A 12,155-nucleotide genomic window follows, 5' to 3' on the forward strand; every position below is an offset into this window, starting at 1 on the left:
GAATCGTTGAGAAATAATCAAACCTCAGGTAAATCCACCGCTTAAACGACAATACCTCGAATAATTTCAAAAGTCAATCTAATTTTGGTTTTGCAAGTGTCGAGTAAGCGGGGGTTCCCTGTCGCGATGCTCATTCCGCTTCAGGCAGCGGGCAACGGTTGTGACAATACTTGGACATTGCTCGATAAGATTACAAGGAAATGATTCGATTGACGAATGAGCTCCGCTGCCTTAGCGAATGAGCCTATCCGTGCAGCTAAGCGAACATTTTGTGTGACAATTTTTACCGCCACGCCACCTGACAAAGGGACACCAGGGAACAAACAACCAAACCCAAACGCGTGCGACTCACGGACGTTTCCGATTATTCCAGGGGTTACTCGGATGTCTCTGCTTCCGAGCCATGGCGCAGTGTCCCCAGCAAATTCCAACAGTCATCAAATGTGTCAGCGTCACGTTTTTCCTTTTGCTCATTTCCTCGAGGCTTCTCGTAGTTGAACTGAAAAGTCAATCCATATCTTTTGCTCAGTTCATCTATCGAAGTTTGTTCAACAGGTATCGGCACGGTCAAAGCAAATTAATTATTTTACATTATTTCTTCAAATAGGCATATCGTTGGTGTTACATATTTTAACGTAATTCGATGCGTTTCTTTTGCTTGAATAGTAACTCAAGGATAGATATTTCTCTTACCCGTCACAGGCCCCTTTGCACTTCGACGTGCGTTATTTTCGCATCATCTTATTGGACAGCTTCAGGATTGCATGCGTGCTCGTTGCGCTGAAGTGTAAGAGAATACGCATGTTAAATCACACGATAAATTCGGATTTCATGTAAGCACACGCCGCGCCGCTGCGTGTATCAAAAATAATTGTAACTTCGAAAGAATGATCTGCAGAGTGTACAAATGAAAGACAGAAGCACGCGTAAGTACACAGAATTGAAGATCAGATGTAGTTCAGAACGGAGTGAGGAGATTATGAATAGACAGCTGGTAAGTAATAATCGTAACGATAGCGTACCTATATTTCCCCATGAAGAATCAGTCGGTGCAGCAGCGACGTTCCTTCTGTATGTTCGTTCGATCAAGGAACGCAATTCAGTCCATTTATAACCATGACTGACGTTATAACTGCAGTTGAATTCCGTAATTCGGTGCGATATTTTGTAAGTGTATTCACACTGCATCATCAACGAGTACACCGCATCGTAAAATTCACTACAAATTGAAACAAAAATATAATGATAAAGTGAGGGATGAATGATGTGCGATCGCTTTCCATCTCAGATAAATCCTACACCGTAGTTTCAGGGTGCATTATTCATCGAAGCGCGAAAAGGTACGAAAAACTTGCTCGAGGTATCCGAACAGTTGTCTGATAATATTCTGTCCGCAACATCGACTGGCCATGAAAATCCGTAAGAAAATCGGTATCGGTCGACCATGAAAATATAGCCGGCAAGAATCAAATCAAAAACGTACCTGCTTATCCTCGTGGAGAAGCAGTCTGTGCACCTTCGACGTTTGTTCTGTATGCTCGTCTGATGAAGGAAAACAATTCGGTCCGTTTATGACAATGACTGACGATATAACTGCAGGTCGGTTCTGTAAGTTGGAACGAAACTTTGTTAGTGTATTCAATCTACAACATCAATGGATACCCTCATGTTGTAACGATGTAAAATTCACCGGGAATATAAACAAAACTAGAATGCTGTATGAACAGAATGAATTATGTGCGATCGGTTTTCATTTCAGATAAACACTACATCGTAATTTCAGGTTGCATCATTTAACGGCGCGTGAAAAGATGCGAAAAACTAGCTCGACATGTCCGAACAGTTGTCCGATAATTTTTTTTCTCTGCAACATCGACAGGCCATAAAATTCCGTAAGAGAAACGAAATCAGTAGACGATGAAAAGATACCTGGCAAGTCAGAATCATATCGATGACGTACCTGTTTATCCTCATGGAGAGGCATTCGGCGCAACTAGGACGTTCGTTTCGTATGCTCGTCCGATGAAGGAATACAATTCTGTCCATTTATGACCATGACTGAGGATATAACTGCATGTCGTGTCTGTAAGTTTTGACAATATTTGATTAGTGTATTCGATCTGAAACCTCAACCGATACACCGCGTTGTAAAATTCACCCCGAATATAAACGAAACTAGAATGCTATACGAGCGGAACAAATAATGTTCGATCGATCTCCATTTCAGGTAAACACTACATTGTAATTTCAGGTTGCATCATTCAACGGCGGGTGAAAAGATACGAAAAAGTAGCGCGACATATCCGAACAGTTGTCTGATAATTTTTTCTTTTCTGCAAGATCGACAGGCCATAAAATTCCGTAAGAGAAACGAAATCAGTAGACGTTGAAAAGATACCTGGCAAGTAAGAATCATATCGATGACGTACCTGTTCGTCTTCATGGAGAGGCATTCGGAACACCTTCGACGTTTGTTCTGTGTGTTCGTCTGATGATTGAATACAATTCTGTCCAGTTTAAACCAAGACTGCTGATGTAACTGCAGGTCGTCTCTGTCAGTTGGAACAAGATTCCGTTAGTTTATTGAATCTCCGATGTCAATGGGTGAACCGCGTCGTAAAATTCTCTACAAATTCAAACAAAAATATAATGATAACGTGAGGGATGAACGATGTGCGATCGCTTTCCATTTCAGGTGAACACTACATTGTAATTTCAGGTTGCATTATTCAACAAGGCGTGCAAAGGTACGGAAAAATTAGTTCGAGGTATCCGAACAGTTGTCTGATAAAACTTTGTCTCCGCAACATCGACTGGCCATAAAAATCCATAAGAAAAACGGTATCATTCGGCCATGAAAATATAACCGGCAAGAAAGAATCATATGGGTGACGTACCTGTTTATCTTCACGGAGAGGCATTCGGTACACCTTCGACGTTTGTTCTGTATGCTCGTCTGATGAATGAATACAATTCTGTCCAGTTCAAACCATGACTGCTGTTGTAGCTGCAGGTCGTCTCTGTAAGTTGGAACAAGATTTTGTTAGTGTACTGAATCTCCAATGTCAATGGGTACACCGCGTCGTAAAATTCTCTACAAATTCAAATAAAAATATAATAATCATGTGAGGGATGAACGATGTGCGATCGCTTTCCATTTCAGGTGAACACTACATTGTAATTTCAGGTTGCATTATTCAACAAGGCGTGCAAAGGTACGGAAAAATTAGCTCGAGGTATCCGAACAGTTGTCTGATAAAACTTTGTCTCCGCAACATCGACTGGCCATAAAAATCCATAAGAAAAACGGTATCATTCGGCCATGAAAATATAACTGGCAAGAAAGAATCATATGGGTGACGTACCTGTTTATCTTCACGGAGAGGCATTCGGTACACCTTCGACGTTTGTTCTGTATGCTCGTCTGATGAATGAATACAATTCTGTCCAGTTCAAACCATGACTGCTGTTGTAGCTGCAGGTCGTCTCAGTAAGTTGGAACAAGATTTTGTTAGTGTACTGAATCTCCAATATCAATGGGTACACCGCGTCGTAAAATTCTCTACAAATTCAAATAAAAACATAATAATAATGTGAGGGATGAACGATGTGCGATCGCTTTCCATCTCAGGTGAACACTACATCGTAATTACAGGTTGCATTATTCAACAAGGCGTGGAAAAGTACGGAAAACTGGCTCGAAGCATCCAAACACTCGTCTGATAAATTTTTTTCTCCACCACAGTACACGCTGTAAAACAGTGGATCGCGAATCGACTGGCCATAAAATTTCGAAAGAAAACTGAACCTATTTCCAAATTCGAAGAAAATCTCGCAGCCTACACCACAATTCTACTTTCAAACAATATTCTGATAAACTTACGCCATCACCAATGAATACAGGCGTCAAAATAGTCTTACTCGATGATAACCGCTATTCGTAACAACCGACGCCAACACTCTTTCTCACTCACGTACGCAAATTGCAACGAATATTCACTTCATTCTTAATATCGTGATTGGTAATTCGCCACTCGATTACTACGTAGATCGTAGCAATTCTCTTAATGCAAACAAATGTTGGATTGAAACTCACTCAACGGCGACTGCGAATAGAAGTCCCAGAAAATTCGAAGCTCGCGTAGCAACTGTCTGTTCTGAGAATTCGGTGACGGTTGACGCTGACGAATTGAGAAGTAGAAATATTTGAGTATCGGACCAATCGGAGACCCGCCTTCTCCCGCCGGTTTCTGATTGGCGGAAATTGAACCCTGCCGCAATGTACCGCACTGTGTTTTTTTTTCTCGACTTGCCGCTCAAATCGGGCGCAGCCATATTGAGAAAAAATGTGAATGACGCTTTTTACATTTTTCTTGATATATCCGAACGATAAATTGAGTTGTCGTTAATTATATCGATCAAACTGTCAACTAGAAAATTATCACTGTATTTTGCTATTTTCCGACTGATGTCTGATAACTATCCTCCGCGACAGTACACGATGTAAAACAATGGATCGCGAATCGGCTTGCCGTAAAATTCCGTAATAAAACTGAACCTACGGAGTAATTCGAAGAAAATCTCACAACCTACACCACAACTCTGCTTTTAAACGATATTTTGATAAACTTACCATCCCAGATGAACACAGACGTCAAAATTGTCTGACTCGATAATAAATGCAATTCGTAACAACTGACACCAAAACTTTTTTTCACTCACATACGCGAATTACAACGAATATTTACCATAGTTGTTATATCGTCATTCGTCATTCGCCACTACATTATTTCGTAGATCGTAGCAATTCTTTTAATGCAAGCAAATGTTGGACTGACACTCACTCAACTGCGACTGCGAATAGAAGTCTCCGAAAATTCGAAGCTCGCGTAGCAACTGCTTGTTCCGAGAATTCGGTGACGGTTGACGCTGACGAATCGAGAAGTAGAAATATTTGAATATCAGACCAATCGGAGAGTTGCCTCCTCCCGCCGGTTTCTGATTGGCGGAAATTGAACCCATCCGCGATGCTACTGTGCAGTGTTTTTTTTCTCGACTTGCCGCTCAATTCGGAGCAGCCATATTGAGAAAAAATGAGAATGACGCTTTTTAGATTTTTCTTGCACATATCAGAATGATGAATTAAACGACAAATAACACGAGACGATTTGTTGCCAGCTAAATCCGAACGATACATTGTATTTTGCTATTTTCGAACTACCTATCAAACCAACATTGTATACATCTTGCAAACAATGCTAACAATCACGGCCAACTCCAAACGAAATACGTTCGTAGTTGAATCAGACGGATGAGTATATTACGTGAGGTTGATCGAAATGAGTCTCGTTAATAAATGGATCATCCTGTGCAATATCTAGGCCATTAAACGACCATTTAGAAGTGTCACGACAGCTAATCAGGCCTGTTTCGCCCCGCGAAAAGTAGCAGTCAGAACCTGGTTTTGATCGCGATTCGAATCTTTCATCAGGTTTGATACGATCACACAAAGAGAACCAAACGTACCTTGTAGCAGTGATGGACTCTCCAATGCCAATCTTTCTATTTGCCGGGCTCCGTGATCTTTGGGGTTCGCTGCATGATTAACCATCGAACGCGATCCGCGGATTTAATTTAGGGGTAGAGCCTGGTCGCTGCGCTGAGAAGGCCGGCGACTGCAATCCTCCCCCCACCGTGGCGTACTTTTTTTTGCACTTCTCGGAAGCTCATCACGCCACCGACTAGCAACAGTGTCGGTGTAGCGTCACTTGTTACATCTCCCGTCTAAGAATTGCGCAATACGTGACGGTCGCTCAGCAGTGCCCTACACTTACCAACTTGATCGGTCACAATGTTGACAGATTCGTTTTGTTCGTTGACAGATTTTGATTTTTGTTTTTTACGATTGTTCCGAGATACACAGCATATTAAATAGTTGTCAAGGATACGAAATAGGAGTAAAATATCCTGAAAAATTGATTACCGCTATTTATTTTGTAGAATTATTCTCACATTTCAAGAAATACGCAAAATTGGAAGAAAAAATTCAATTCCTGAAACATGCCCAAAATATCTCAAAACCGTCGAATAAGTATTTTTTCACTTAAATAAAGGCACTCTGAGTCAATATTTTCATTTCAAAGTCAACAGGTTTAAATCCGATACGCTAGGTAACTTCTGAGAAATGTAAAGAAGCCTTTCTTGTAGATTAACAAAGAAATTGATCATGATTTTTGCAATTAGAAAGAAAAAAAAGAATAGAGAAAATTTTAAGATAACGGAAAAAAACACAGTTATGAAATGGATATAAAGTTAAGATGTTATTTTGGCATTAAATAAATTGATAAGTACCTCTCATTTACTATACAACATCCAAAAATGATTGGTACATTTTTTTCCTGACAACTAATGACAAATAATAATAAAGATATATAATTAAGAATTCCTTCAACTATTTAGGCGGTATAGCGAGTCGACATAGGTGAACGGAAGTAGTAAATCTTTGTGACAGTGATGAAGATCAAAGTTGAGAACGTGATTTTTGCCAGGACTGCTGCATTTAATGACATCAAACTGGAAACTCGGGCGACTTAATTCAACCTTCAAACTGTAAAAAAAAAGGATAATATTAGTTCATAAATATACCACATATTATTCAAGCCCATAACTTTAACATTGATAATTGGACTTGTCCCGTCAAATAAATTAATAAATTTAAAAAAATGTATCAAACAGAGTATTTGAATTGTATCAAATGTCCAAAAAATTGTTGTCATCACCTCTGTAAAGTCGATTTCAATTCATCACAAGCATCATCAGCCAACCCTTTATATTGGCACACAAACAATACCAGTTCACGACATCTTATTAACTTTTCAATGAAAGGTATCAAGTTTGGTGACTTTCTTGATCTGCCCAAGCTTTTGAGACAAACTCTTCTGAGCTTGAGATTTTTGGAGAGAGTTTCGAATAAACGAGGTATTTGACACAAGTTGCTCTGTTCAATCGAGAAGTCTTTCAAGTTGTGGCAAAATGTCAGCATTTGCATCAACTCTTTTGTGTAACAGCAGGTTGGTTGCGGCCCCAAATTTACTAGCCTTAATTTCTCTAAATTTTTACACTGTGCGGCTATTTCCACGAGGAAATGACCATTTTTGATCGGGATTTTCACCAGGTGCAAACTTGTAAGGTGTCTCCAACCTGCGATCATGCGAAGCGCGGCCAGATCCCACAATTGTGCGTCCTCTAGTATTCTGAAATTATAACAAATATTAGTGAAATGTTCTCATGTATTTCACGTTTATTTTATATAGGTACCAAATTACAATGTAGACTAAAATCAAAATGATAATAAAAGTGAGAATTGTTGAGTACACACGATAAATGCGCCATGTTCCCTATTTGCAGGATCAGAATCAGCGATTTTTTGCCACATGTATAAATGACTTTCGCAAATTGCATTTTTTTTATCTAGGACTTTGATGAAAGTTAAATCATACTTCATCTCTAATAATTCTAATTTCGTTTGACATAAGACAGAATTTATACTGATATGCAACCATTGCCCAAAATGATTGTGGAGTTCAAATGATGTAGATTTCACGCTAATATTTTACTAATCCATTCTAATCCAAGATCTCAAAACAGTGTTTCCCTTATAAATTTGAGCGCAGTTGAAAATGATCTAACATTATTATTGGAATCAGTTGTGTAGTACAGTTTAAAAAAATACCTTTTCACCCTTTGATATTTAGTTCACGAATTCAACTAACGCTCGTGTACAGAATAAAAATGCAAATATCGAAAACGTCAAAATTCATGAGAGTCGAGAAGTGTTATTCATGGTAACATTGGCTACTGCTACTACCTTAAATTATCTGTTTAGTCAACATTAATTACCCAGCATTTATCGTCAATGCTTTTACATTTGGAGTATTTTCCACTATTGCATGGAAACATGAAGTTTCTGGTTCTAAATCCTCGTCCTCAGAATCTTTATATTTTCGCTTCATACCTGTTATCATCAATTTTGATAAGGACCCCAAAGTCGACCATGATGACATGAAAATGAATTATAAGAAAAGAATATTATTTCTCTAAGTCAAGTTTTCAAGTATCATAGCACTAGCTAAAGTTAACAATGGCATGGTCACAACACTCAGAACTTTTCAGACCATTTAACCCTTTCAGTCACAGAAGCCACTATCAGTGGCACGCTTTTTTTCCTTTGTTGTATAATTTTTTTATATTCCATTCCAATATATTCTGACAAACTGAATCACGTGACTGAAAGTCAAGTCTATGCAGAAAAGTATAAAAAATGGATGCGAATACTAGTGAAATTTATCATTTAAGTCACTGTAAAAGAATCAGGAGATAAATTTCAGCGGTCAATAAGTGAAGTATCTTTGAATCTTTATCTTTACGTTGATAGATCAAACGTGACTCAATCTTTCAATTCATTTCAACTAGTTGAGAAGGAGCATTTTCAATTTGACAAATTACCAGGCTCCTGTAATTGAAGTGTATCATCATTGGAGTATTTTCGAATATAACAAAGAATACTTAAAATTCAGTTTGAAAAAAGCCATGTAAATATTTAAATATAATTATTCGCACAATGGAAGTGAGCTACTTACGATTACTTATTATTATGTTGGACAAAACAAGTTCCGTCAAACTTGGAAACATTAATAATACCAAATACAGCTGGGAATTCTGCTCTATGCTCTGGTTCACGTTCATGTAATAAATTGGTTGGCTTGGATTTTCAAGCAAGAGCTGTAATGTTTAGAAGGTTTCAATTACCAAATCATAGTACGAAAAAAATAAAGTGATTCAAGAGATGATGGATGAAAATAATGATTTTGCTTGTCAATGCAAGTAAAAATAATATCTGTTACAGCCAAAGTAGCAGAGGTTTCATTGTGATCGAAAAAAATTACTCAAAATGCGAATAATAAATATTTTTGTGCTGTTGATTAGAGTTTTTCACGCAATAGATTGGATTACACAAATTTTACTGGACATCTCTACCAGTCATCATTAAGCCTTTGATTCATTTGCACTACTTTTTGTAATTAATTGACAAGGTTTATTTTCAACGAGTCCGAAACTTATAACTTTACCTTTACATCCTGAATTCTTGGCAAGAACTGATCTGGACCGTTATTTTTAGACAGAAAGCAGTTCCTGTTCAAGATTTTATGTTTGGAAATCCTCATCAATTCCTCCAGTATGGTTTCAAAACTTATGCACTTTTCAACTTTCGACATCGTTCGCACAGTTTCCCAAGCAGAAGCAGGGTGAATAATGTTCTCGCTTAGGTACTTAGAAATTTTAATGTCATTTTCTGTGAAAAACGAAAAGTCATTCAATAGAATCGGATCATGAGTATGTGAGTATGTGTTGGCCTATTTGCCAAATTGGTAGATCACATATCAAAAACAAGTTTGTACTTTACAATAAATTTAATTATGAATGTGCAATATTCAAATAATCTTGGATCAATCGTGAACCCCTCTCCTTTGAAATTTCGATTGAATTGATTGTACTTTTCCTGCAGTTCGGAGAACGATTGCCGAGATTTCAAATGAGTTTTCAAGATAGCTCTTGTCGTACATCAAGTACAGTAATTTGGATACGTACCGTAGTGAAAGTAACGCGTGTTTCCGAAATCACCTTTACTAATTCTGATCCATCGTTCAGGGTTTGGCACCATATCTAAGATGATTTGTTCGAGATAATCCGTATCACATCCAATACATGCTATTAATCGGAGTTTGTGCATGGTTTTTGGTATTCTTAGCCAAATACATCGACATTCAGAGTCTAAAGTAAAGTATGTCTGCACCAAACGGAGTTCTTCCAAATGAATTATTCCGTTGAACGACCTGATGAGGTGCCACTTGTCATTTACATTGCACAATCTTATGGACAAGTGGGTAAGAGTTCTTAATGATTCTACCAATATTACGTGACACAGTATTTCGTTTTTACATTCAGTCGGCCAAATGATAGATAATTTTTTCAGCCTCTCTAAAGAGTGCAACAGATTGAAAAATTGCTTGCAATCTTGAAATTGAACAGTTGACATGTCGAGTTCGATGAGATTTTTTGCCTCGGAGATACTGTTCAATATCTCCTCTGGCTCTGGACAGTACATGCCTGCAACATTCAAGCGCCGTATATGTTGACATATCTGTTTGTCGAAGACATATGAGTTCACATCTGATTCTGTTGTGAGATATCCATCTTTGGAGAAGTCTAAATTCCTGAAAATAAAAAAAATCTTTCAAAACTCACATTCACACAAAACTCATACCTTCTTATTATGTAATATTTACATCTTAGAGATTAAACACATTAAACGTATGTATGGCCAAATATCGAAATCCATGAATCTCAAATGTGCAAGAGGCCTCGACAGTCCCATTCTACACACAATTCTGAACAAAAACACTCCAACACATTTTCATTTGAAACAAAAATAAAGAAATTTCATGGAAAATCGTGATAGCAAATTCGTAGAAATCATGCCATTTCTTAATTTCTGTGTCAAATGAAAATGTATTGAAGTGTTTGTGTTCAGAATTGCGTACAGAATGGAGCCATTAAGCCCTTTTTCGCGTTTGAGATACGTGGGCTTTGATATTTGGAGGTATGTACCTCAACGTTGAAATCGACCATAGCATCCCCTTAGAGTAATGACGACCGATTCAGGTACGCAAATAAACGTACAACTGATGTAAGAAAAAATATTCTGTAGCAAAAATTGCATGCACATTTTACTCACCTCAACGCCCGTTTGTCATTCAACACAAGTGTATGAAGTCTCCTACAGGAATATGCCAGAGGCAACCTCTCTCGGATATTTAAGCTTGAAATAATTTTCATTAAAATTTCGTCTGGAAGATATAAAATGTTCCAAACTTCCGTCCTGAAAAAAGAAACTAAATAATCATTTCATCAAAGTCGATCAAAAACCTACGCCTAATAGTCACATATTCCGACGTTGAAACAAATGTCATCCACTAATTTTCTAAGATCAATTCTCACACATAAACCGTCGCGAGTGCATTGAATCATTAATCGGGTCTCTTCACGCACATACCTGCAACTCATTTTGACGTCTAAAGTCCGTTTTGGACCGCTTCTAACATTAAAAACAATAATTTCACTCGAGCACGATTACGTTCACATACTCGTCTCGTCACAGGCAGTTATTAGTGCGAAAACCAAACAGAATACCTGCTGAGCTCTGTCTCGCCAATTTCAGACTGGTCACTTTGAAAAGAGCCGGTAGCCGATTGTTTTGATCCTTGGCTAACCAATGACAAGACGCTATTTCGGCATAAGCTTTACCGCGAAACGTAGTATTCCAATATTTTAACCAAAGGTCTACTTCGACTGGTTGCACTGTTTTACAGGCAGCTGATCACAAGTTTATGGGTTTGTAAACATCTGCGTTATAATTTTGAAGTGAAACTTCTTTAGGTAACTACAGAATGTTATGAAATGCTATGTTTTGAAACCCCCAACATACACCTATGATCGGTCTCTTTCCTTTGAGTGGATCTTGGTACCCCCACTCTTTTGTGCCCTAACACAAAAACTTATAAATTGCATTTTTAATATTTCAAATAAAAACTGAAAATCGCTAATTTTCCCTATCCTCATTTGTGTAATTCTTCTCTTCTCTTTCTCATTCTCTCAGCCTCATTGTTTAAATATAAGCTAATCAAAGAGGCTTTTTTTTTGTAACACGGTAAATCACTCATAGATTTCAGAAGTTTCACTTCTATTGCGCGTGATTACCACACACATGTTTTTTTATCTGCTTATAAATCTTTAATCAAGGGCTCAAAAAAATTCATATTAAGAAAGCATAGCAATCATTAACAATACAATGTTATTCATCTGTTGAATAAATCATAAAGATTTTCACGTTACTTGTTCACTTTCAACAACTGCAGTGGCCATTCGCTATGATAAATGCGCACTTGATTACCGAGTGCTGCCGGACGGTAAATGCGGATCGGTTACCGACACGCCTCACCATCATAAGGAATACGAAAGTGTTGCTCCCTTTGGGACGTAGGCGTAGTTTCAGCTGAAGGATCAGCATTAGCGGTACCTCTTCTAAGTTCTTTTTA

At 38.0% G+C, this 12,155-nt stretch overlaps 1 protein-coding gene across 1 annotated transcript; it reads right to left on the reverse strand.

Annotated features, from left to right (window-relative positions):
• Positions 1 to 6,059: 6,059 nt before the first annotated feature.
• On the reverse strand, positions 6,060 to 11,268 carry LOC124186540. The gene is made up of 8 exons (XM_046578334.1): positions 11,114 to 11,268; positions 10,796 to 10,939; positions 9,649 to 10,274; positions 9,129 to 9,352; positions 8,640 to 8,781; positions 7,900 to 8,014; positions 6,780 to 7,253; positions 6,060 to 6,607 (listed from the first exon to the last, which is right to left on the reverse strand). The coding sequence occupies exons 1-8, from the start codon at positions 11,122 to 11,124 to the stop codon at positions 6,448 to 6,450; spliced, it is 1,896 nt and encodes a 631-aa protein (XP_046434290.1). The 5' UTR covers positions 11,125 to 11,268; the 3' UTR covers positions 6,060 to 6,447.
• Positions 11,269 to 12,155: the final 887 nt, after the last annotated feature.

Source organism: Neodiprion fabricii, chromosome 7 (assembly GCF_021155785.1).
Source record: "Neodiprion fabricii isolate iyNeoFabr1 chromosome 7, iyNeoFabr1.1, whole genome shotgun sequence".
Classification (NCBI taxonomy): domain Eukaryota; kingdom Metazoa; phylum Arthropoda; class Insecta; order Hymenoptera; family Diprionidae; genus Neodiprion; species Neodiprion fabricii.

Coding starts and splice junctions, on each gene's coding strand:
- LOC124186540 (XM_046578334.1), bottom strand. Junction 8,015..8,639: donor CAACATAATAATAAGTAATC/GTAAGTAGCTCA, acceptor TGATGATAACAG/GTATGAAGCGAAAATATAAA. Junction 7,254..7,899: donor GCATTGACGATAAATGCTGG/GTAATTAATGTT, acceptor TTATAATTTCAG/AATACTAGAGGACGCACAAT.